At 43.8% G+C, this 26,377-nt stretch overlaps 1 protein-coding gene across 3 annotated transcripts in view; it reads right to left on the bottom strand.

The window, feature by feature from the left end:
* txnrd2.2 (thioredoxin reductase 2, tandem duplicate 2) overlaps positions 1-15,558 on the bottom strand; it is a 58,138-nt gene extending 42,580 nt beyond the window's left edge. The window contains exons 1-4 of one of the 3 annotated variants that reach the window (XM_078421741.1): positions 15,441-15,558; positions 13,634-13,699; positions 9,666-9,722; positions 6,601-6,745 (exon numbers count right to left, since the gene is read on the bottom strand). In XM_078421741.1, the coding sequence (XP_078277867.1) occupies positions 6,601-6,745; positions 9,666-9,722; positions 13,634-13,699; positions 15,441-15,507 (335 nt within the window). In that variant the 5' untranslated portion in view covers positions 15,508-15,558. Of the gene's footprint in view, positions 1-6,600; positions 6,746-9,665; positions 9,723-13,633; positions 13,700-15,224; positions 15,244-15,274; positions 15,294-15,440 lie in introns of those variants that run through there. The other 2 variants (XM_078421742.1, XM_078421743.1) reach the window with 2 other exon arrangements.
* Between the last annotated feature and the right edge of the window lie 10,819 nt (positions 15,559-26,377).

Below are 26,377 nucleotides of genomic sequence, written 5' to 3'. Positions count from 1 at the left end.
ACATGAAACTGTTGACTCTCTCCAATGCCAACCCACTGAAGATGACAGGTTTGTGGATCCCCCAACTTTCACCTTTTAAAGTCAACAATCAGCTCCTTGGTCCTACCAACACTCAATCAGATTAGCAATCTCCGTCCTGCACTCTGACTCATCACTAGCCGTTATTCATCGAATAACTTGGTTATTGTGGAATATAGTTCTCAACATTACTGCTCAACAGTTCCAGAGACAAAGTCAATGTCTGCAAGGAGATCGAGGAGAATAGGACAAATAAACCACTGCTTTCTGGAGCAACTGGCCCCAAGTCAGACTGACTGAGAAAAATAAAATTTATAGAACAAATGTTGAAGACAACAGATAAACAATTCCATATTCCATACTTAGGGCACAGGATCCATTTTTAAATAGAGAAATATTTATTTTTCATATCTTTAGTGCATTGCAACATCTTACCTACTTTTTTATTTACAAGATACAAGCAGCATCTGATGCCCACCCCTAAATGCCCTTGAGAAGGCAACATGAAACTTCATTTTGAACTGTCATCATCTTTCTTACTGAATACGCTCCCACTGTGTGCGGTGGGATAGGAATTCCAGGATTACGATGCAGTGACAAGGAAGGGATGGCAATATATTTCCCAATCAGGATAGTATGTGACAGTACGTGAAGGGAAGTTGCAACGCTGGTATGTACATTGATTGCCCTTGTTCTTCTTGACAGAGCAGCTGGGAGGTTGGAAGCACCTGCAATATACTGCAGTGCATTTTGTAGCCGGTGTGTCCGGTGGCCATGGTAACAGTACTGGTGGATGAAGGAACTTTTAGAATGGTGGAGGAGATGCCAAATAAGCAGGCTGCTTTATCATCTATGGTGTAAGTTGTGCTGAATCTCATTGGAACTGCATTCATATACAAGGAGTGTATTTCATTACATTCCAGTTCAGCACCTATGGGAAAAATATGTGAAACTGAATACTCAAGAACCCCAATAAACAGATGTTTCCATAAAAGTGTTTTAACGTCCCAGAAAATGGAGGTTCACAGAAGAATCCTCAAAGCACAATCCCAATCATAAACAATCAGCATCTTCGTCATACAGACTGGAATCAAGGGAACATAAGGGGAGTCTAACCAATCACACAATCAATAAAAAGTGAGCAAAGATATTGAAACCAATGTCTGGTTATCAAACAAAACACATAAAGGTCTATTCAGGTTAAATTGAAGAGCTCTGATACAATGACAACCTTCCAGCATCTTGGGAAAACAGGTTGTGACTTATATTGTATGTACATCCAGGTTCAGGAGCAGATTCTTCCCTGCAACCATCAGGCTATTAAAAAACTACTACCTCCAAATGGACTCCGAACTATAGAGACTTGGAGACATTATTTTTTACTTTGACTATTGTCTATTTATTTGTCTGTTTAGGTTTGTCTGGATATATACTGAATGTTTTTTTGTTGTATATTATGGATTTTACAGATTGCGAATCTATTGTGCTTCCATTTTGGGCCATATAAAAATAAAACACTCTTGAGATTTTCTCTCTCTTATATTCTTGTTGAAAATTACTTTAGTCTCCACCACTATATCCTTATGAATCAATATAAGACAACCATGAAGATTCTCTGATAATCGGGAAGCCAAAAAGAGAGATTTTCAAATCTAAAACTGTACAGAATATTACTATGAAGAAATTTTAAAACCTGGAATCTATTATGTTTCCAACCAAGATATTTCCCAATTTATTATGAGCAGTTCAGTTTAGTTTATTGCCATGTTACCGAGGTACAGTGAAAAGCTTTGAGAGCACCTCACAATGTTACTTTAGCTCCCTTGAATTGTCAGTTGAGGAAGTTATTTGACTGTTTCTTCCCACCCCACTTCCACAAATTAATCAACAGATATAGAAGGAAAGGATGTTAAGTGTTATCATTATGTGCTGCAACTAATGCTACTGTTTTTAATGGTGCTGCTGGTCGGGTACCTTCATAATACATGCCATGACTTGTAGTTTTATGTTAATCACAAAAGCTCCCATTTAGTCGTCAGAGTAAAGATTTATTCTACAGTAGATATAATCTACTGTATGGCAGCACTCCAAATGCTCCAGGTGCAAGGAAAGAAGAAACTAGATCTTGCACAAAGGGAAAACATTCTAGTTACAAAGTGTTGTCTAAATTGTTTACATAGATTACAGTTGCCATGATAGTGTGCCAATAAGACTACAGATTGGAATGTTGCAGATCCAAAGCTGGTCATTGTGGTCAATGCTGATCGCCAGAATTGTAACAGAGGTGCTACAATTCAGTGAGCATTTCAGGACCAGGGAAAGGAAAAGTTAGAACAAAGTACAGTGCAGCATAGGAACAGGCCCATCGGCCCACAATATCTGTGCCGAACATAATGCCAAGATAAACGAACCTCATTAGCTTACACATGATCCATATCCCTCTATTTCAAGCATATCCATGTGCCTATCTAAAACCTTCTTAAATGCCACTTTTGTATCTGCCTTCACCACCACACCTGCCAGCACACTCCAAGCATCCATCACCCTCCGTGTAAAACAACTTCTCAGTGCTTCTCCTTTGAATCTTGCTCCCTTTACCATAAAGTTATGTCCTCTCGTCTTTGACATTTCCGACCTGGGCAAAAAGTTTCTGGCTGTCTACTCTATCTAACTATCTAGTTAAACAGACCTAGTCAATGACCTCCACCACAAGGCCTACCCCAACTCCGCACTTCCCTTCCCCTCCTCTCCCCATCTCCCCTCACTGCCCTCCACCACCTCCCACCTCCCAAGTTCTCCCCTCTCCCAAGTTCTCCCCTCCGCACCTCCCTCCTCCTCCCCATCACCACCCCCCTTCTCCCCCATCACCTCCCCCCTTTCTTACCCCCACTTCCCCTCTTTCTTCCCCCCACCTCCCCCTCCCTTTCCTCCCCCTCCATTTCCCCCACCTCCCCCTCCCTTCCCCCACTACCCCTTCCCCCCACTACCCCTTCCCCCCGCCTCCCCTTCCCCCCACCTCCGCCTCCCTTCCCCCCACTTCCCCTTCCCTCACCTCCCTCTCCCTTCCCCCCACCTCCCCGTCCCTTCCCCCCACCTCCCCGTCCCTTCCCCCCACCTCCCCGTCCCTTCCCCCCACCCCCCTCCCTTCTCCCCTCTCCAAGCAACAGGAGATTGAACACATAGATGCAAGAGACAAAATTAACCAGGCTGCAATATTTCCCATGATTAATCCAAGCTTGCACAGGAACACCTCCTTGGGTGAGCCGCTGCAGAGTGAACAAGTGTGCACTCTACTGTACAACGTCAACAAAAGGAAACAAAAGGACAACCATACATCCGCAACAAGAAATCTTTCAGCAAACAATTAATTATTTCAAGAAGTTTAAAGAAGGATTACTACTGTGTTGGTCCAGCAATTGTAAAAGTGTGTAAACAACTCTAGGAAAATCCAAGCACAGGAGAAGACGACTAAAGCCAACACTGTAGACAAGGCATTTATTTAGACTGCATTCACATCCACATTGACATCAAAGCTCTTTGTAACCAATAGATTACTTTTGTATGCTCGTAAGTGCAACAATTAATTTATATGTTGTAAGGTCCAACAAGAGCACAAGAGCTGAATGAACAATTAAAAATGTAGAAAGAAGCAACCGCGGATGCTGGTTTACAAAAGGCACAGAGTGCTGGAGTAACTCAGCGGATCAGGCATAAACTCAGGAGAACATGGACAAGGCAACGTTTTGGGATTGAACCCTTCTTCAGTCTGATTGTCAGACTAATTAAGGTAAGTTAACTAAAAAGGCAATAAGTTAACTAAAAAGGCAATACGGGGAGAAAGTTAACTAAAAAGGCAATACGGGGAGAAAAGATGAGGTACGAGGGTAAACTAGCCAATAATATAAAGGAGGATAGCAAAAGTTTTATTAGGTACGTGAAGAGGAAAAAAATAGTCAAAGCAAATGTGGGTCCCTTGAAGACAGAAACAGGGGAATTTATTATGGGGAACAAAGAAATGGCAGACGAGTTAAACCGTTACTTTGGATCTGTCTTCACTGAGGAAGATACACACAATCTCCCAAATGTTCTAGGGGCCGGAGAACCTAGGGTGATGGAGGAACTGAAGGAAATCCACATTAGGCAGGAAATGGTTTTGGGTAGACTGATGGGACTGAAGGCTGATAAATCCCCAGGGCCTGATGGTCTGCATCCCAGGGTACTTAAGGAGGTGGCTCTAGAAATAGTGGAAGCATTGGAGATCATTTTTCAATGTTCTATAGATTCAGGATCAGTTCCTGTGGATTGGAGGATAGCAAATGTTATCCCACTTTTTAAGAAAGGAGGGAGAGAGAAAACAGGTAATTATAGACCAGTTAGTCTGACATCAGTGGTGGGGAAGATGCTGGAGTCAATTATAAAAGACGAAATTGCTGAGCATTTGGATAGCAGTAACGGGATCATTCCGAGTCAGCATGGATTTACGAAGGGGAAATCATGCTTGACAAATCTACTGGAATTTTTTGAGGATGTAACTAGGAAAATTGACAGGGGAGCGTCAGTGGATGTGGTGTACCTCGACTTTCAGAAAGCCTTCGACAAGGTCCCACATAGGAGATTAGTGGGCAAAATTAGGGCACATGGTATTGGGGGTAGGGTGCTGACATGGATAGAAAATTGGTTGACAGACAGAAAGCAAAGAGTGGGGATAAATGGGGCCCTTTCGGAATGGCAGGCAGTGACCAGTGGGGTACCGCAAGGTTCGGTGCTGGGACCCCAGCTATTTACAATATACATTAATGACTTAGACGAAGGGATTAAAAGTACCATTAGCAAATTTGCAGATGATACTAAGCTGGGGGGTAGTGTGAATTGTGACGAAGATGCAATAAGGCTGCAGGGTGACTTGGACAGGTTGTGTGAGTGGGCGGATACATGGCAGATGCAGTTTAATGTAGATAAGTGTGAGGTTATTCACTTTGGAAGTAAGAATAGAAAGGCAGATTATTATCTGAATGGTGTCAAGTTAGGAGGAGGGGGAGTTCAACGAGATCTGGGTGTCCTAGTGCATCAGTCAATGAAAGGAAGCATGCAGGTACAGCAGGCTGTAAAGAAAGCCAATGGAATGTTGGCCTTCGTAACAAGAGGAGTTGAGTATAGGAGCAAAGAGGTCCTTCTACAGTTGTACCGGGCCCTGGTGAGACCGCACCTGGAGTACTGTGTGCAGTTTTGGTCTCCAAATTTGAGGAAGGATATTCTTGCTATGGAGGGCGTGCAGCGTAGGTTCACTAGGTTAATTCCCGGAATGGCGGGACTGTCGTATGTTGAAAGGCTGGAGCGATTGGGCTTGTATACACTGGAATTTAGAAGGATGAGGGGGGATCTTATTGAAACATATAAGATAATTAGGGGATTGGACACATTAGAGGCAGGAAACATGTTCCCAATGTTGGGGGAGTCCAGAACAAGGGGCCACAGTTTACGAATAAGGGGTAGGCCATTTAGAACGGAGATGAGAAAGAACTTTTTCAGTCAGAGAGTGGTGAAGGTGTGGAATTCTCTGCCTCAGAAGGCAGTGGAGGCCAGTTCGTTGGATGCTTTCAAGAGAGAGCTGGATAGAGCTCTTAAGGATAGCGGAGTGAGGGGGTATGGGGAGAAGGCAGGAATGGGGTACTGATTGAGAGTGATCAGCCATGATCGCATTGAATGGCGGTGCTGGCTCGAAGGGCTGAATGGCCTACTCCTGCACCTATTGTCTATTGTCTATTGTCTAAGTCTGAAGAAGGATCCCGACCAGAAACATCGCCGATCCATGTTTTCCTGAGATGCTGCCTGACTGCTGAGCTACTCCAGCACCCTATGACCAATTAAAAATGTTTAAGGAAACACTTGTTGAGAGAACGATGTTAGTCAAGGGACCAGAACTACCTGTTTATCCTTGATTAATATCAAGCAATTAATTGCAACCCTGTCAGAACTACGAGCCACCTGATCGAAAGGAGCCACCTGATCGAAAGGAGTGCTTAATTGTCAGGACCAGGGACAATTAAGCACTCCTTCAGCAGCGTACTGAAGTATTCAGACAAATTATTTAAATCTTAGAGTGCAAGATGAAGCCTCAGACATTCAGGCATAAATGATGCAAACATTGAGTCCAGCAGATATTTGCGAATGTTACATACAATGCAAGAGAAGGAACAAAGCTCTGCCCATGTACCCCTCGACCGGCATAATTCTGTTTTAAACAAAACTAGGGTAACAAGCTCTAGTTAATTGTTCAGATACATAGCTTGGAACTTACAGAGGCCATTTAACCTGGAAACCCGCACGTCTTTGGGATGTGGGAGGAAACCCACGCGGACACAGGGAGAATGTGCAAACTCCACACAGATAGCACCCGAGGTCAGGATTGAACTCGGGTCTCTGGCACTGTGAGACAGCATCTCTACCAAATGCATGACTGACGCCCATTCATCTCCCCTGGCAAGACATAGGCCAAATGCCTCACCTTATCCCTTCAACTACTATAAACATGCTCCTTGAACAACCAAATAATTAAGTATATTTAATTTTGTCAGAACATACCAGTCATGATTTACAGGCAGAGGTATATCCCAACCATATTTCTTGGCATCTTTAATGGCAGTCCCCAAAAGGGCTCCATGGTGCATTAACTTTTTTGGAATACAGCCCACGTTGACACAAGTGCCACCAAGGCCCCATCTAGTTCCTATAAGGTAAGTAAACAGTGGTATGTTAAACATGGCACACCTTACAGCAATTGCCATATCAGTAACAATAAACAAGACTGAATGAAGAAGAATAACACATATTTTAACTATTTCTATATTCTTACAAAATCCCAAAGTATATGTGTAGGAAGGACCTGCAGATGCTGGTTTCAACTGAAGATAGAAACAAAAAACTGGAGTAACTCAGCAGGTCAGACAACATCTCTATGGAAAAGGAATAGGTGACGTTTCAGGTAATCTGACTAAGGGTCTCAACCCAAAATATCACCTATTCCTTTTCTCCAGAGATGCTGTCTGACCTGCTGAGTTAGTCCAGCTTTTTTGTGTCTATCCAAAAGTGTGTGCGTTATTTTTGAAGCAAATAAGGGGGACGGGTGGGGAAGACTACACTCAAAGCCTGAGCAATAGCAAAATAAGGTAAATAACAAATTAGCATGCATTGTGGTGTTGCGGCAATGAGACCGAGGCCCAAGAGAGCCCTTATACTTCTCTACATAGTGCCTATTTCCTCTTTAGATCTTTTTACTTGACCAAACCAGGGCTCAGGTTTACAACTCATCCAAAAGATTAAAATATTACAAATTTAAAATATATTATGTGGTCACAAGAAACCTCAGATGTTGGAATCTTGAGCAAAAAACAAGGAGCTGGAAGAACTCAGCAAGTCAAGCAGCATCTGCGGAGGGAAAGGCGAGGCCAAGTTTTGGGTCGGGACCCTCTTTCAGATTCCTCTACAGATGCTGCCTGACCTGCTAAGTTTCTCCAGCACTTTGTCCTTTTGATCCAAATTATTTATTCAAGTCTTTGCTGTGCAACCTGAGACTACAAACTTCTGACAAAAGAGAATGAATTCCTAAAACTCATTTATTTTTACATATGAATTGTAGTTTGTTCGATTCCTCTGTTTCAAAGAATAAACTTTATTGGTTTATTCTGAAAAAGGATCTCGACCCGAAACGTCACCCATTCCTCTCCAGAGATGCTGCCTGTCCTGCTGAGTTTCTCCAGCATTTTGTGTCTAGCAAACTTTATTGGTTATTATTTGGGGTCTTTCCTCGGCATTCTTTGCCATCTGTTTCCACCCTTCATCAAAAGAGCTGTCAGGTAATTTAGCAATGAAATAGTTAAGGTTATACAATGAATGCATTTCAATTGCATTTACATTTGTTAGTTTTACAGATTTTTCAAATGTACTTTAAAAAAAATAAGCTGAGGTATGGATACTGCAGGAATGTTTCAACAGGAAGGTTTCTTGCTCAACAACTTTTGGGAGAGCAGAACAAAGGACATAAGAAATGGAATTGGATTCAGCTGGGAGGTGGGAAGGAGCACAAATGTGTTAGAAAAGACTACAGGTTAGACAGGGAGCAAACACAAGAGACAGCGAAACAAAAGAGTTGGGTTTGTGGAGCAGACAGTTGTGGCCGGGAACAAAATTCTAACGATTCTATTAATAAAGTCTTTCAAAAGTCAACAAGTTACAACATTTTTTGCACACTATGGAAGGTGAGTAGCAAATATACCACCATCACTACTAGGAATGGAAGTTCATTCAGGATTTGGGCGGCATAGTGGCGTAGCAGTAGAGTTGCTGCCTCACAGTGTCAGAGACCCAGGTTCGATCCTGATTACGGGTGCCTGTCTGTATGGAATTTGTACGTTCTCCCCATGACCTGCGTGGGTTTTCTCCGGGATCTCTGGTTTACTCCCACACTCCAAAGATGAACAAGTTTGTGGGTTAATTGACTTGATAAAATTGTAAATTGTCCCCAGTGTGTATAGGATAGTGTTAATGTTCAGGTTTCACTAGTTGGCATGGACTCAGTGGGCCTAAGGGTCTGTTTCCATGCTGTATCTCTAAACTAAACTATACTAAAAAGCAGGACAGGACACGAATCCTTCAGCCATGGAGTGAAAGTTTTCTTGTCGTCATAGAACTGAATTTGCAGGAAATATGCATTTAATGTTGAAACAAGGAACTGCAGTTGCTAGTTTATGCCAAAGAAAGGCACAAAGTGCTTGAGTAACTCAGCGGGTCAGGCAGCATCTCTGGAGAAAAAGGATGGATGATATTTCAGGCCAGGACCCTTCTTCAGACATTAATGTTACCAACATTAATAGGGACAATTTGTATTCTTGTCTTAAAGATAGAGACGAGAGAATTGAAGAAATGAAGAATCAGGGAATGACAGAAAATTTAAACCATTTTGTGGTTTTCAAAGAAAAAACACAAACTTGCTGCCTGTGATATTAGAGAACCAAGGGTCTTGACAAAAATGTGGAAATGAAAGTTAGTATTAATCATGAAATAGTACCCACTCCTGACAGTTAGGTGTTTTAAAAGGTGGCACAGTATCACAGCTGCAAGCACACAGCCAGTACAACTCCTCACAGTGCCAGAGACCCAGGTTCAATCCTGACTTTAAGTACTATCTATGGAGTTGCAGTCTCCTTGTGACCCCACATTCTTTTTCCGCATGCTCTGATTTCCTCTCACTCCCCAAAGACATGCAGATTGTGAAGTTAATTGACTGCTGTAAAATTGCCCATCGTGTGTGAGCGAGTGATGGAATCTGGGGGGAATTAATGGAAATTAGAGGAAAATTTTTAAAATTGGATAATGTAAAAGTGTGGCTGATGATCGGTGTGGACTCATGGGCCAAAGGCCAGTTTCTGTGCTCTCTCTCGCCCTCCATGATTCGATGATAGTACCATAGAAGTAGATGAACTGGACAGCTGATAAATTCAACAACCTAATGATCTCCGCTCTAGATCTTTGAAAGAGGCATCAATAAAATTAATGGATACTCCAGTTACACAATGTTGGAATTGGATTGGAGCATAGCCAATATGATCCCACTATTTAAGCAAGGAAGAAGAGAAAAATAATTTCCTTACCTTTAGGTGAAGGATCCACGTAATCTAATACGGCAACCTTTCTGCCATATTGGGCTGCTGTAGGAAATTGAATTCAAACAACCATTAGGTTAATAGTTTGTGTCAAGAAGATCTGTACATTAAATGCTTAAAAAAACAATTAATCACTCCCCCAAATTGACCTCACAAACCACAGAGAGAAAGACATTGTAAAACTGTTCCTTCATCCAGGAAGCAGCTGTTCCACTACAAGTAGCAATTTGGAGAATTTTGGATATGTTTAAACACTTTTTAAATGCAAGGAGGTCAAATAAATTATAATCATTTTCAGTGTGACAGTACACGAGAGATTATGACAATTTTCACTTCTTTAGATTTAAATTTTTTGCAACCAAAGATCTCCATCTAGTGGCCCAGTAAAGAACCGTAGTTCTTCTTGTGGTTGAGATAATGGACCGAAGCCAGGATTTCTGTGTACAAGCGTAAAGTAGTCAGTTTTAGTTTTAGAGAGAGAGCATGGAAACAGGCCCTTCGGTCCACCAAGTCCACCCCAACCTGCTATCACCTGGAACACTAGCCATATCCTACACACTAGGGATAATTTACAGAAGCCAATTAACCTACAAACCTGCACGTCTTTGGAAAGTGGGAGGAAACTGGAGCACCTGGAGAAAACCCACGCGGCCACAGGGAGAAGGTACAAACTCCATACAGATAGCACCCGTATTCAGGATCGAACCTGGGTCTCTGGCACTGTAAGGCAGCAACCATCACTGTGCAACCAGTTATCAGATGGTGAATGCAAGAATAAAAATAAAAAAACATCTGTTTCTACTCCCCACCCCCCTCTCCGTATCCTGGCATAGTAACTGGTGGAGAGAGGGATAAAGATTTTATACAGCAGCAAATTTTAACAGAAATGTTCCCTTGAATGCATCCTCAACTACTCATGGTTGGTATTGAGTATCACATTATAACCATTCTCTACATAGAGTTTACGAGACAAAACTTGGCAGTAGGGCTGAGTGGTTTGCTCTTTCAGTGGTAAGTGAAGCTGCTGAGCCGAATGAGGCCTTCAAGTACTGTGTAGCAGTAGCATTCCACTTAATGCTGACCATTGAAGGAGCAAGCCAATCGCTCCAATTCCCAATGGTCCTTTCCCATACACTTTACCCCGAGAATGGATAGAATGTGCAACTCAATACCACAGCCAGTTGAGGCAATTAGCATGGGTGCACTTAAGGGAATGCTAGATAAACACGAGGGAGAAAGAAATAAGTTATGCTGACACAGAGAAATAAATAGAGATAGAAGGTATCTTATAAAAGTTACTTTATTTCTTAAATGTGGGCACTGCTGGTAATTCCAGTATTATGTACCAACCACACTGTGTCCCTCCAGAGGACATTGCAAATCGTGCTGAAAGCATTGCTTTATTGCTTATGGAGTTACACCCTCAAAGCTGTCTGGAAAGGAATTAGAATAGGGAACAGGACAGCACAGGAACAGGCCCTTCGGCCCACAGTATCCATGCTGAACATGATGCCAAGTTAAATTCATCTCCTCTGCCTTAGCGTGATCCACATCCCTCCATTTCCTGCACATCCATCTGCCTAATTGAAGGCTCCTTAAATGCCCATATTGTGTCTGCCTCCACCCTAACCCTGCCAGTGCTTCACAGGCATCCACCTCTCTGTGGAAAAAATCTTCCTCTGCACATCTCCTTTAATTTTTTTCCTCTCTCACCTTAAAGCTCTGCTCTTTAGTGTTTAATGTTTCAACTCTGGGATAAAGGTGAAAGAAGATGCCCTGGGATAAAGGTGCGAATTGGGAGGCCAGAGGAAAGAATAAATCCCACGTTTTGTCTTTTGATCTCTGGTCTTTGTTAAACCATCTGCCCATCAAACATGTGTCGTCGTCGTCCCCCCAACCACCCACCCCCCCCCACCCCCCCCCACCTGTCACTCATCGGGCTTTGTCCAGCCCCTCCTCTTTTCCAGCTTTCTTGGCCCCACCACAATCAGTCTGAAGGTACCAACCTGAAACATCACCAATCCATTTTCTCCAGAGATGCTGCCTGACCCACTGTTACTCCAGCTCTTTGTGTCTTTTTTTGTAAACCTTGAATTTGCAGTTCCTTGAATCACCCAGAATAACACCCTTTCACTACAACCCTGCCTTTTCCAAATAGGTCAGTTTTGAATCCGGATTGGAGGATTTGATGAAGGAACAGCAATGTATTTCTAAGCTAGAATTGCATGCAACTTGGAGTGGTATTTGACAGTGGTCTCTTCATAAGTCCTTCCTACACCAATGAAGTTATTGATGAAGTGGCTGAAAGTGATTGGCCCAATAATTAATTTTTGGTGAACTCCTTAAGATTTGTCCTGCGAAGCGATTGACCTTAACAACCCAACTATCTTCTTTCGCTGACTACTATTCCAGTCACTACCATCGATTTTTAGCAACTTCGATTTTATCCTTAATGCTACCCTCCGTTAAATGACATTTTGATAGCAAGGGCTGTCACTCTCTTCTTTGGAATTCAGCTCTTTGGCCTACATTTGATGCTGTAGTCCTTGTGAAACTCAAACTGCTAAGGAGAGCTTTAACAAGTTACTTGATAGCATTCCATCTACCACTACATTGATGATGGAAGTAAACCGATAGAGTGATAACTCAATTTATTTTGTTTTCGGGGACTTGCTGCACCTCAGTATATTTCCACACTGCCTGGTGAAAGCCAGCATTACAACACAGATGGCCATACAGTTCATCTAGTTTCATGCCATAGAGAAGCAATATAAGTTGAGAGGCAGCTAAACCTGGAGCATAACTCATCAAAAACACAGCCAAGATGTTGCCCTGGCTGTCTCTTGTTTGCTCAGTTTCTTCTTACGATCACATGCATTCAAATTAGCTCAAGTGGAATCTGCAATATCCAATTGCTACTTCTGACTTAAATTGATTCCAAATGCTTCGAAAAATACAATGTGCTGGAGTAACTCAGCGGGTCAGACAGCATCTCTAGAGAACATGAATAGGCAACGTTTCAAGCCGGGACCCTTCTTCAGACTCTGGAAGGATCCCGACCCGATACATTGCCTATCCATCTTCTCCAGAGATGCTGCCTAACCAGCTGAGTTACACCAGCACTTTATGTCTAGTTTGTAGAGACCAGCATCTGTGGTTCCTTGTGTCTGCAAATGTTTCTACCTTGTCTTATCATTCATGTGTGGAACTCTTGACCTTTTCAGGATGGGCATGTAATGTAATTTTATAAATTCGCAAGACATGGGAACTGAATTAGGCCATTTGGCCCACCAGGTCTGCTCAGCCAATCGATCATTGCTGATCTATTTTTAAACATCCTTTACCTTTAACATCCTTACTAATCAAGAACCTATCAATCTCTGCTTTAAAAATACCCAATTACTTGACAATCCACAGCTATCTATAGCAATTCACCACCCTCTGACTAAAGAAACTCTTCCTCATCTCCACTCTAAAGGTACGTCCTTTTATTCTGAGGCTGTGCCCTCTGGTCCTAGACTCTCCCACTACTGAAAACATCCTCTCCACATCTACTTTATCAAGATTTTAGAGTTGTTTACAAGATCTTTTTTGTCAATTTTAAAAATAAACAGTTCATTCATAAAATTATAAACAGAAAATACAATTAGGAGCCCTCTTTCTTGACAATCACTGTACATCAAATCAATGTGTACATTCTCTTATAATGCATTTACACCACTGTTGTTCATCAAATCATTCAACAGTCCATATCATGTACTTTCTACTGTTTAGCACATATATGACTCCGTGCTGTAGCTTCATTGGTTTGCTACTTTATTTTAAGTAAGTACGCTGCTGCTCCTTCTGCACCCCTCGCTGAACCAAGTTAGACCCGCAAGTGAATGGTAACAGATCAACAAATACACTCAAATGAACCATGAGAAGCATCCCTTTTAAAGCTATTTAAGTTGTACCTTCTTTAGAACAAGCAAGGCCACCAGAACCTCCTCCAATCACCAACAGATCATAGTCATGTTTTCCTGTAAAATAAACCACCAGCATGAAAAAAGAAAGTCAAATGAAGAAGCTCAAAACAGAACAGTATCATGGATTCTCTAACCCAGCATCACACAAGACCACAACTAGTCCCTGTACACTAAAGCTCCCTTATGTTACAAATGCTGTTGAAAAGGTTGATAATTGCTCCACAGAGGAACGCGTAAAAACTTGGAATTAAATTATAAATATTCACTGTCCAATCAGTTTGGGTCCTTCCTCAACATGGAATAATTTTGGTAAATTCTGAGATCATCTCTGCACGACAGAGGATATAAAAGACAGAGGAAGAACATGGGTTAAAAAACAAAATAGAATCAAAAGCTACATCTGGAACCATGTTTAATTTTAATTATAGAGTATGACATACAATGAAAATGGGCTCTTTACAACAGTCTCAGTGTAGTTATAATAGGATACATTTCCACTACCATTCTACAACGAGTAAACAAAGAGTGGACAGACTGGGCAATTTAAAGAAGTCAAAGCGGAAGGAGGCAGCAAAGGGCAAGAGATTCACAGGAAAAGGGAAATGCAAGTGGGACAATTGAAGTGGTCTACATATAATAACACATCATTATTTAAATAAGTATATCTATATGAACATATAAGGGTGTATGAGTATTTTTGTATTCATATCTGATACTTGATAAATATTGATTAGGGAATGGGGGTAGGATTAAATAAATTCACACTTCTTCCTACTCCTTTTCGCACATGTTAAGTAATGGATGAAATTCCTTGTATTTCTTTTGTTTTTTTGTTTATTTTGTTTTTTAATTGATGTCTTTTAACATGTTCGAAATAAAATAAAATGAGATTGCAGAGACAAGAAGCTCTGACAAGAAGCTCAGTCTCTCCTGATGGAGCAGGAGAGACTAAGAGGAAACGAGGATGGTGGGTGGAAGAACATAACTGCAGATGCTGGTACAAATCAAAGGTATTTATTCACAAAATGCTGGAGTAACTCAGGTCAGGCAGCATCTCAGGAGAGAAGGAATGGGTGACGTTTCAGACTTCAGACGTTTCAGTCTTTCAGTCTTCAGTCTTGACCCGAAACGTCACCCAATCCTTCTCTCCTGAGATACTGCCTGACCTGCTGAGTTACTCCAGCATTTTGTGAATAAATACCGAGGATGGTGGGTGGCGAGTGCAGAGAGGTGAGGGGCACAGGACATCAGACAAGATGTTGGGGCAAGCAAGGAAAAGGGTGAGCTATTAGTGAAGGGCAGAGGAGAAGGCCCACGGTCAGAGAGGGGGAGCATGAAGAAGGCAGGGATGGGCGAGCAGGGGAGGGGGAATGATAGGAAGGGAGGGGGGCGATGGGCAGAGAGAGAGAAAGGGGGGTGGGACAAGGGAGGGGTGAGACAAGGGGGTGGCTAAAGGAGGCAGAGGGAAATACATTTCCCAGTCCATGTTCAGCTGGGTCCGGAGGGTTCCTCGGAAGTGGATTGTAGTTCTCCATCTGCCTGACAACATACAGTCTTCAGCTCCCGAACCACTCCCCACCGTCTTCTGCCCCCGCGGGAATCGGAGCTCTCTCCACCCGGGCTCCAGACCTCTCTCCCCGGCTCCCAGCCGTCTCATCGCATCGCGGCCCCGCCGCCGCTCCTCACCCCGGGCTCAGGGTCGTCTCTGCTCCTTACCCCGAGCCGTCTCTACCCCCGGGCTGCCTCTGCCCCGCCCCCCTCACCCCGGGCTCCGGGTAGCCTCTGCCCCCCTCACCCCTGGCTCCGGGCCGTCTCTGTGCCGCCGCCGCGCTCCTCCGGCCACACAGCCGCAGCGCCGCCATCTTGCTGCGCCCGAGGACGCCGGGCCCGCCCGCCGCGCCGCCTGCGCTCCGGCCCCGCAGTCTGAGCTCCCGATCTCCCCCCCCACAACCCTCCGTAAGCTTTAACAAACACATTTTCTCCTTCATTCTTAATTCGGCGACGTGTGTGGGGTGGGGGACAGGTGTGTGTGTGTATGTGTGTGTGTGCGCGTGGGGGGGGGGGGGGGGGGTGCGGTTGGCCTCGAGCCGTCGCCGGGACGACGGTTATTTTGGCGGGAGCGGGTCGGGGGCGATGGCGGCCGTCGCGGGAGGGAGACGTCAGAAACCGACAACCCTGCGGCTGAGGGCGCAAACACCCAGGTAGGAGATGCTCAGCGCGTCGAGCAGCATCTATAGCGAGGAGGGAGAGAGGAAAAGGGAGGGGGGGAGATGGAGGAAGGGCGTCACCCATTCCTTATCTCTCCTGAGATGCTGCCTGTCCCGCTGAGTTACTCCAGCTTCTTGTGCCTGCAGTTTAAACCGGCGTCTGCAGTTCCTTCGTACACAAAATAAATGAACTCAATTGCTTACTATAATAACACGTACAAAAACAATAAACCCACCACTATAATACAAAGTAAATCAAATATTCTTAAATTCCAAATATACTAAATACCATATATGTAGGGTAAGAGTTGCTGCCTTTGTCAACGACTTTGTTGAGTGGACTGAATCACCTGCAGCTCAATACGACAAGACTAAGGAGTTAATGGTGGACTTTAGGAGGAGAGGAACACCCCCGTCTTCATCAATGGTGTGGATGTGCAGTTTACCAAGGAGCACAAATACCTCGGAGTGTACCTGGACAGTAAACTGGACGTGTCCAGGAAAGCTCAGGCCCTATACAAGAAGGGACAGAGCCGGCTGTACTTTATGAGAAGGCGCAGCTCCTTCCAACGTCTGCAGTAAGATGCTGCAGATGTTCTACCAATTGGTGGTAGCCAGTGCCATCTGGTTGCCGTTTGCTGGGGCAGCAGGGAGAAGGCATGGATGCCAAAAGGATTAACAAACTCATCAGGAAGGCTGGCTCCATCCTGAGGATGGAGTTGGATTCATGGGAGGTGGTCTTGGAGGGGAGGATGCTCCACAAACTGAGGAGCATTTTGGATAATACAGCTTAACCCCTCCAGATGTTCTAGTGGCCAGAGATCCTAGGGTGACAGAGGAACTGGAGGAAATCCACATTAGGCAGGAAAAAGTTTTGGGTAGACTGATGGGACTCAAGGCTGATAAATCCCCAGGGCCTGATGGTCTGCATCCCAGGGTGCTTAATGAGGTGGCTCTAGAAATTGTGCACGCATTAGTGATTATTTTCCAATGTTCTATAGATTCCGGGTCAGTTCCTGTGGATTGGAGGGTAGCTAATGTTATCCCACTTTTCAAGAAAGGAGGGAGAGAGAAAACGGGAAATTATAGACCAGTTAGTCTGACATCAGTGGTGGGGGAAATGCTGGAGTCAATTATAAAAGACGAAATTGCTGAGCATTTGGATCGCAGTAACAGGATCGTTCAGAGTCAGCATGGATTTACGAAGAGGAAATCGTGCTTGACTAATCTACTGGAATTTTTTTTGAGGATGTAACTAGGAAAATTGACAGGGGAGAGCCGGTGGATGTGGTGTACCTCGACTTTCAGAAAGCCTTCGACAAGGTCCCACATAGGAGATTGGTGGGCAAAATTAGAACACATGGTATTGGAGGTAGGGTACTGACTTGGATAGAAAGTTGGTTGACAGACAGAAAGCAAAGAGTGAGGATAAATGGGTCCCTTTCAGAATGGCAGGCAGTGACTAGTGGGGTACCGCAAGGCTCGGTGTTGGGACCGCAGCTATTTACAATATACATCAATGACTTGGATGAAGGGATTAAAAGTACCATTAGCAAATTTGCCGATGATACAAAGCTAGGTGGCAGTGTGAACTGTGAGGAAGATGCTATGAGGTTGCAGGGTGACTTGGACAGGTTGTGTGAGTGGGCGGATGCATGGCAGATGCAGTTTAATGTAGATAAGTGTGAGGTTATCCACTTTGGTGGTAAGAATAGGAAGGCACATTATTATCTGAATGGTGTCAAGTTAGGAAAAGGGGACGTACAACGTGATCTGGGTGTCTTAGTGCATCAGTCACTGAAAGGAAACATGCAGGTACAGCAGGCAGTGAAGAAAGCCAATGGAATGTTGGCCTTCATAACAAGAGGAGTTGAGTATAGGAGCAAAGAGGTCCATCTGCAGTTGTACAGGGCCCTAGTAAGACCGCACCTGGAGTACTGTGTGCAGTTTTGGTCTCCAAATTTGAGGAAGGATATTCTTGCTATTGAGGGCGTGCAGCGTAGGTTTACTAGGTTAATTCCCGGAATGGCGGGACTGTCATATGTTGAAAGACTGGAGCGACTAGGTTTGTATACACTGGAATTTAGAAGGATGAGAGGGGATCTTATCGAAACGTATAAAATTATTAAGGGGTTGGACATATTAGAGGCAGGAAACATGTTCCCAATGTTGGGGGAGTCCAGAACCAGGGGCCACAGTTTAAGAATAAGGGGTAGGCCATTTAGAACAGAGATGAGGAAAAACTTTTTTAGTCAGAGAGTTGTGAATCTGTGGAATTCTCTGCCTCAGAGGGCAGTGGAGGCCAATTCTCTGAATACATTCAAGAGAGAGCTAGATAGAGCTCTTAAGGATAGCGGAGTCAGGGGGTATGGGGAGAAGGCAGGAACGGGGTACTGATTGAGAATGATCAGCCATGATCACATTGAATGGTGGTGCTGGCTCGAAGGGCCGAATGGCCTTCTCCTGCACCTATTTTCTATTGTCTATTGACCTTCTGCAACAGACTGGTTCCACCAAGATGCAGCACAGAACGCCACAGGAGATCCTTTTTCCATGTGGCTATCAAACTGTACAACTCCCCCTTATGTCGTGGGATAGATTGACTCCCTCCCCCCCCCCCCCCCCCCCCCAATCTTTGCACATCTCCAATCCTTTCCACTCGTCACTTTAATTTCATGTATCGTGTTTTATGACTATTGGCAGACCAATTTCCCTCCTGGGATAAATAAAGTTCCAATGTATCATACAGGGCCAGAGATACAGGTTCAATCATGACTACGGGTGCTGTCTGTGCGGAGTTTGTACGTTCTACCTGTGACCGCGTGGGTTTTCTCTGGGAGCTCCAGTTTCCTCCAACACTCCAAAGACATGCAGGTTTGTAGGTTAATTGGCTTGGTATAATTGTAAATTGTCCCTAGTGCGTGCAGGATAGTGTTAGTGGGTGGGGATTGCTGGCCCACACGCATTCAGTGCGCTGAAGGGCCTATTTTAGCACTAAACTAAACGAATAAATATTAAATAATTATATTACAATCCTTGTCAAGGATTCATTCCACCTCCTCGCGGTGCCCAGCAGTCCCGGAACTCCCATGTTGCCCAAGGACTCCATGGATTTCTTCTCTAGTGACAGCCGGGCGCGGACGTAACGCCGGAAAAGGGGCAGGCAGCCGGCTCCCTCTTCTGCCTGGCGCCGTAACTCCAGGATGGCCAGCTTGGCCAGGCCCAGGAGCAACCCAACCAGGACATCCTCAGTTCTACCCTCGCCCTTATGCACAGGGTGCCCAAGGATGAGGATGGTGGGAGTGAAGTGCAGCCAGAATGCAAGGTGTAGACCTTTCAGATATTGAAACAGAGTCTGCAACCTCAGGAAGGGTGTTAATGGAGGTGGTGGGCGAGACTCCATACCAGACACACTTGGATCGGGAACTGCTCCAATAGACTGAGCAGACTTTGGATGTGGAAATTGTGCCAAAACATGACATCGCCTGCATGGCTAAATATGCTAAATGATTTTCAATGAAGTTGCACATGTGACAAATAAAGCATCATTGAAAAGGGAATTAAATGAAAATGGCACCACGATCTGAACATTTGCAAACAGTGACAAAAGAAAGTGAGTCACATTATTTTTTTTATTGCTGACAATTCCTATGGTGTTGATTCATTTCTCTCTGTGTGCTCTCATTCTTCCTCTCCCCACCCACACTTACATGCAGCTGGTGAAGCAGATAAGTCACCTGTATACATCCACTAGACGATAGGATTAGTGCTCATCTGTACATATTTGCCCCGAGGCCAGATGGCTTATTTTCTGTTTCTCAGAACTGCCAAAAATCATCAGGCATGCAATGGATGGATCTAAAGGCCAAGGAACAAGGGAGTTCAAGCTACAGCTGCCGTGGCTAACTGGAATATGTCTCTTAAAGGAGAAATATCTACCAATAATCTCACCAATTTCTACGGATGCACCGTAGAAAGCATTTGATATGTTTGGCAAACAGCTTTGTTTGGGAACAGCTGTCCCCGGATCGCAAGAAATTGCAGAGTTGTGGATGTAGCCCAGTCCATCACTACAACTCTCCATCCACATTTCAAGCTGCCTTGGGAAAACAGCCAATATAATCAAGGACTTTTTTCAGCCCCAATTGTTCTCCTCCGTGGAGTCACGTGCCACCAGATTCAGGAACAGCTTCTCTTCTGTTATCAGACCACTCACCAGTCCTCCCATCAAGATTAAAAAATGTTTAATAATCATATGTACCGAAATGGAACAATGAAATTCATACCCGTACGCTAGTGTAGTCCCTATCTTCCAACCTCCATCACTGTGGACATTGACTCTGTAACTGTAACACTAAAACACTATATTTTGCACTCTAGTATTTTTCGCTTTGTGCTACCTGTTGTACTTGTGTGGGTTAATTATACTCATGTGTAATGATTTGACTAGATAGCACAGAAAGTTTTTTGCTATACCTTGATGCACGTGACAATAATAAATCCATACCAAATTACTTTGAGTATGATTACTGTTATAGAAACAAACAGCAGCCACTTCACACACGATTTCAAACAGTAAAAACCTTCACAAGCGGCTCATCCTACTTTGACTGTTGTGGGAACATTGACCAGGACTCCAGGAGAATTCTCTGTTTTACATCAGTCTGAACAGACGACAGGAGTAGAATTAAGCATCTTATCGTAAGGGCAGCCCTCTTGAAACCCTGTTGCTTCCTCAGCCAAATACAAAGATATTGACCTAGATTTTTGCCCCTCAAGCATGTGATTCCTTCATTTCTTATATTTAAAACTGCTCTCTATCAGGAATCAATGAATTGCTCTTTCATGGAGGTGCAATGGGATAGAATCGTAGAACACGGCAACAGGCCCTTCAGTCTACAATGTTCATGTGAACATGATGCCAAGTTAAACTAATCTCTGTCTCCATGTGATCCATACTCCTTCATTCCCTGAATATCCATCAGCCTATCTAAAAGCCTTCTAAATGCCACTATCATATATTTCATCCACCACCTCTGGCAACGCGTTCCAAGGATAAATGGCTTCCTTCTGAGAATCATTCTGTGAATGCATTGAGTATAATTTCTCTCAATGTCAGGAAATTTCACTTGCCAAACATAGTGAATGAAGACAGATTCCGAATTCCTGGCGTGGATGTCAATCCGATAAACCTGGTAAGCTGTCATCATGCCCGCCTAACAAAGAGCACAGCAATTCTTACTGACCCAGGGACTGGGTTGCCAACTCTGACCCATAACCAGAAAACAAACACAAGCTCCCAACAGTCACCTGCCTATCTCAGAACAACTAAAGACAAACCTGTCACGATTTAAAAAACAGAATACGCTGGAAACAATCAGCAGATAAAGCAGCAAGTGTAGAAAGAGCGATTTCAGGTCAAAGATACTTTGTCAGAACTGGGAAGGAGAGAAGACAAATTAGTGGCAAGCAGTGGGGAAGGAAGAATAGGCTTTCTGTGAGAGCCAGGATTGCTCTACAAACAAGGTCAATGGGTTAATGAGGGCAATTAGGGAAAGAGAACATGGTGCCTTTGTCATAAAAGCTATGAAATGAGGGCAGTGGGAGCAAAGGATGTGAAGAATTGCATGTCAAGCAGGTCAGGCTGTGCTAATGGAGAGATAAATTGGAGCGGGGAGGGAACTCTGGAACCAGTTTTGGCGAAGAGTCTTAGGGTAGCTTTGGAAGGAATATTCAAAAGGAGCATTCAGATCGGGAGCAATCAGGCTGTTCTTTGTCAGAGCAAACCTAATTGGTTCTTCTAATCCTAACTCAGGATAACTATACCAATCCCATTGTCTCTTTGAGGTTATCCAACACCGCAGATTCCAGAAATAACCTGGAATCCTACATTACTGCACAAAATACTCAGCAACCCAAGTGAAAGGCTTGGATAGAGTGGATGCGAAGAGGATGTTTCCACTAGAGGGAGATTCTAGGACTAGTCATAACCTCATAATTAAAGGACATTCCTTTAGGAAGGAGATGAGGAATTTCTTTAGTGAGAGGGGATGAATCTGTGGAATTCTTTGCCACAGAAGGCTGTGGAGGCCAAGTCAGTTGATACTTTTAAGGCAGAGATAGATTCTTGATTAGTACGGGTGTCAGGGGTTATGGGGAGAAGGCAGGAGAATGGGTTAGGAGGGAGAGATGGATCAGCCAAGATTGAATGGTGTAGACTAGATGGACCGAATGGCCTAATTCTCCTCCTATCACTTATGACCAACCTAACAGATACGTTGGGATTTGCCCAGTCAATATGTTCTATCAACTCAAGGCATCGATATGTGGTGACTTTTTAAGTATTTTTTTTTAATTAGCTGGTTTAATCAGAATTTCATTGTGCCCATTTCAAGCCACTTTAAGAGCACATTTCATTAACCAGTTTCTCGTTAGAATATTTTGAGTTGATTATTATCTGAATGGTGTCAAGTTAGGAGGAGGGGGAGTTCAACGAGATCTGGGTGTCCTAGTGCATCAGTCAATGAAAGGAAGCATGCAGGTACAGCAGGCAGTGAAGAAAGCCAATGGAATATTGGCCTTCATAACAAGAGGAGTTGAGTATAGGAGCAAAGAGGTCCTTCTACAGTTGTACCGGGCCCTGGTGAGACCGCACCTGGAGTACTGTGTGCAGTTTTGGTCTCCAAATTTGAGGAAGGATATTCTTGCTATGGAGGGCGTGCAGCGTAGGTTCACTAGGTTAATTCCCGGAATGGCGGGACTGTCGTATGTTGAAAGGCTGGAGCGATTGGGCTTGTATACACTGGAATTTAGAAGGATGAGGGGGGATCTTATTGAAACATATAAGATAATTAGGGGATTGGACACATTAGAGGCAGGAAACATGTTCCCAATGTTGGGGGAGTCCAGAACAAGGGGCCACAGTTTAAGAATAAGGGGTAGGCCATTTAGAACGGAGATGAGGAAGAACTTTTTCAGTCAGAGAGTGGTGAAGGTGTGGAATTCTCTGCCTCAGAAGGCAGTGGAGGCCAGTTCGTTGGATGCTTTCAAGAGAGAGCTGGATAGAGCTCTTAAGGATAGCGGAGTGAGGGGGTATGGGGAGAAGGCAGGAACGGGGTACTGATTGAGAGTGATCAGCCATGATCGCGTTGAATGGCGGTGCTGGCTCGAAGGGCTGAATGGCCTACTCCTGCACCTATTGTCTATCTTTGAACGCATTTCCCGGCATTGGTGACTCGTATCTTTGCATTTGGCTTTGACGTTTGCATTTGGTGACAATATACAGTACAATTGGATAAATCAATTGTTGGTTTGGTGCTGAGGTAAATGACCAGCCAGGAATGTATTAGATGGCAGAACAGACATGAACACTGTACACAACACCTCTGTTCCTTTGAACATCAATGATTCACAATCTCTCACTATTAAAACAAATTCTCAGAATATTTGGAGTTTTTTTCTGCCAAAGTGGATAAGCTCACATTTTTCCATGTTGTACCCCATCTACAATGTTGTTACCTACTTACTTGTGGATAACAAAAGTAGGGAAGTCAATTCAGGTTTACTGTAGTATACACAAATACGGTGAGGTATAAGTATAATGAAACAAACACTCACTTGCGCAAGATCATAGGCATGTATACTCAGAGAGCACACAAAAACAAATTATTCCAAAATTATCCAAGAGTGAAAAGAAAGAAGACCTTGGTGCAAATATACACAATTAGAAAAACAAGTCCATAGCAGTGCAGGTGATGATCTGCAGTGTTCAGTTGTCAAAAGTGGAATATGGGTTGTGCAGGTAAGTTCAAGAACCTGCTGGTTAGACTTTACTTTTACTCTTTAGACTTCAGAAAGACAGCATGGAAACAGGCCCTTTGGCCCACCGAGTCCGCGCCGACCAGCGATCACCCCGTATGTTAGCACTATCCTACACACTTGGGACAAAATACAATGTTACAGAAGCCAATTAACTTGCAGATTGTCTGTATGTCTTTGGAATGTGGGAGGAAACCAGAGAAAACCCATGCGGTCACGGGGAACGTACAAACTCCGTACAGACAGCACCCGTAGTTAGGATTTAACCCGGGTCATTGGCGTTGTGAGGCATCAACTCTACCACTGCGTCACCGTGCCGCCCATGTTGGAACAACAGCAACGTGAAGAGGGCATGGCCCAGATGCTGGGCATCCTTGATGATCGGTGCCACCGTCTTGTGGCAACGCCTCTTGTAGATGCTTTTGATGGCAGGGAGGGCTGTGCCTGTGATGGACTGGGCCGAGTACACTCTCTCTACAGGCATCTTGCATTCCTATTCATTTGAAGTAAATATGGAAGGAGTCTCTGTTTTTGATTATTGTACATCATTATTGAGTGCAAAACAAGAATATGTGGATAACAGGCTTGGTTGGAAGTCCATCAATCACTGGTCACTGTCAGGGCTTGGATGTACAAATTGTCCCTTGGCAAGTACTACAGGATGCCTGTCAACCTTGAAATACTAAAAGAACGTATCATTGATGCTGCACTTACACTGTTACATCCAATCTTCATCAAACTGACCCAGCAGCTCAGAGTCATTTTAAAATATTCAAGAGGAATTCCTCCCAGTGGTCAGCTCCAACCACCACTAACAACACAGACTACCAAATTATTTATCTCATCATTTTTAAGATCTTCATTTGATAAAATGATAAATTAAATTGCTCAGTGCAGTTCAGTCATAACCAGAGATGGCACATAGAACGGTACAGCACAGCACAGCTCAGCAATGTGGCCCACAATGTTAGTGTCAAACATGATGCCAAGATAAACTAATCTCCTCTGCCTGCAGGTGATCCATATCCATCCATTCCCTGCATCTGCATTTGCCTATCTAAAAGTCTTTTAAATAGCCTATGGTATTTGCCTCCATCAGCAATGATTCCTTTTTTATCACGTTACCAAGGTACAGTGAAATTCTTTGTTTGCATACAGAGCAGTAAGATTATTGCCATACATAAGTACAATCCCCAGTTAAGTACATAATGCAAAGAAACTGCCCACTGAGCCTATGTGCAGGGGGTCGCGAAGGTTTGGCACCATTTCACAGTCCTATCCCTGGCAGTGCATTGCAGGCACTCACCAGCCTCTGTGTGAAAAAAATCTGTCCTGCATATCTCCTTTAAACTTTGGCTCTCTCACCTTAAAGCTATATCCTCTAGTCTTTGACATTCCACCGAGAGATTTTGTTGTCGCCTCTCATAATGTCATATATTTATATCAGGTCTCCCCTCAGTATTTGACGTTCCAGAGAAAAATAATCTTAAATTTGTCCAATTCTCCTTATAGTTAATACCCACCAATCCAGACAGCACTCTGGTAAACCTATTCTGTACCCTCTCCAAAGCCGCAATATCCTTCCTGTAAATGAGTAACCAGAACTGCACACAATACTCCAAAAACTGCCATACTAAAGTCCTATAAAGCTGTAACATGAGGTATTTATGGCCTAAGAATAATGTGTTTTCAGAACACTTGTGGAGAAAAATGAAGAGAAGAGTTAGCTTTTAGAATCCATTTTTGGAAGCTATTGAAGAATACAAATAACTTTAAAGTAATAAGCTATAGAGGGCAGTTTATTAACATCAAGTCAGTGCCTCAAAACTGTCCAAACCATTTTGATTTACAGCTGATCTATTTTTCATGAAAGATGCAGGAAGGAATTTCCAGCACCCTTGGTTCCAAAACTTTTTGGATTATCTGTTTTGCTGGATCAACAGAGGTCACAGCCTCCGAGAGGAGTTGAACGGGACCAGAAAGGTCCACCCAGGCCGCTGAGGGGCTGCGATAATGGCCTGCAAATACGGCCTTGGAAGTCGGCAATGGGAACAGATCTGCCGGTTCTGGCCGGGCCGGAGTTCCAGAGCCCCAGTCGCAGGGGACAAATTCGACCCATTGATCAACCGTGGAAGTCTCGATGAGGTAGAGATTGTGCACCATCTTTTCGGGGGAACTTTGGGCTTTTAAGTGTTCTCTCGTAATTCTGTCCGGATTAAAGGAGCTAGAGGAACACCAGTTGCTGGAAAATCGGAGGTGGACCTGTACTGCAGTTATTTCTGATTAGAAATGAAATGAAATGCTGAGAATTATTCTGCACAGGAGGCTATTAATCCCATTGTGCCTGACCTGATGCTATGAATGAGCCATCAGGTGATCCCATACCCACTGCTCTTTCCCGCTAAAAACCTATATATTTTCTTTAAAAGTCAGTTTCTAATTCCCTATTAAACCCCAGATTTTTCCTTTAAAAGTCAGTTTCTAATTCCATCTTTAAATTTACGAATGAACCTGCTTCCACCACCTCTTCTGGCAATCCTTCACGTCAATAACTCACGATGTAAATAGGTTCTTTTCCCCCCTCAGCATCTATTGCCCAGTCTTCTGAAAATTGGTGAAATGTGGGATGTAAAGGGATCATTGAATTTTACTGCAAGATTCAGCAGCTGTATAGCAGTGTTCTATTGATTTGTGTGATCAACTACTT

This window comes from Rhinoraja longicauda, chromosome 25 (genome assembly GCF_053455715.1).
Source record: "Rhinoraja longicauda isolate Sanriku21f chromosome 25, sRhiLon1.1, whole genome shotgun sequence".
Taxonomy (NCBI): Eukaryota; Metazoa; Chordata; class Chondrichthyes; order Rajiformes; family Arhynchobatidae; genus Rhinoraja; species Rhinoraja longicauda.
This window is presented reverse-complemented; position numbering and strand designations above follow the sequence as displayed.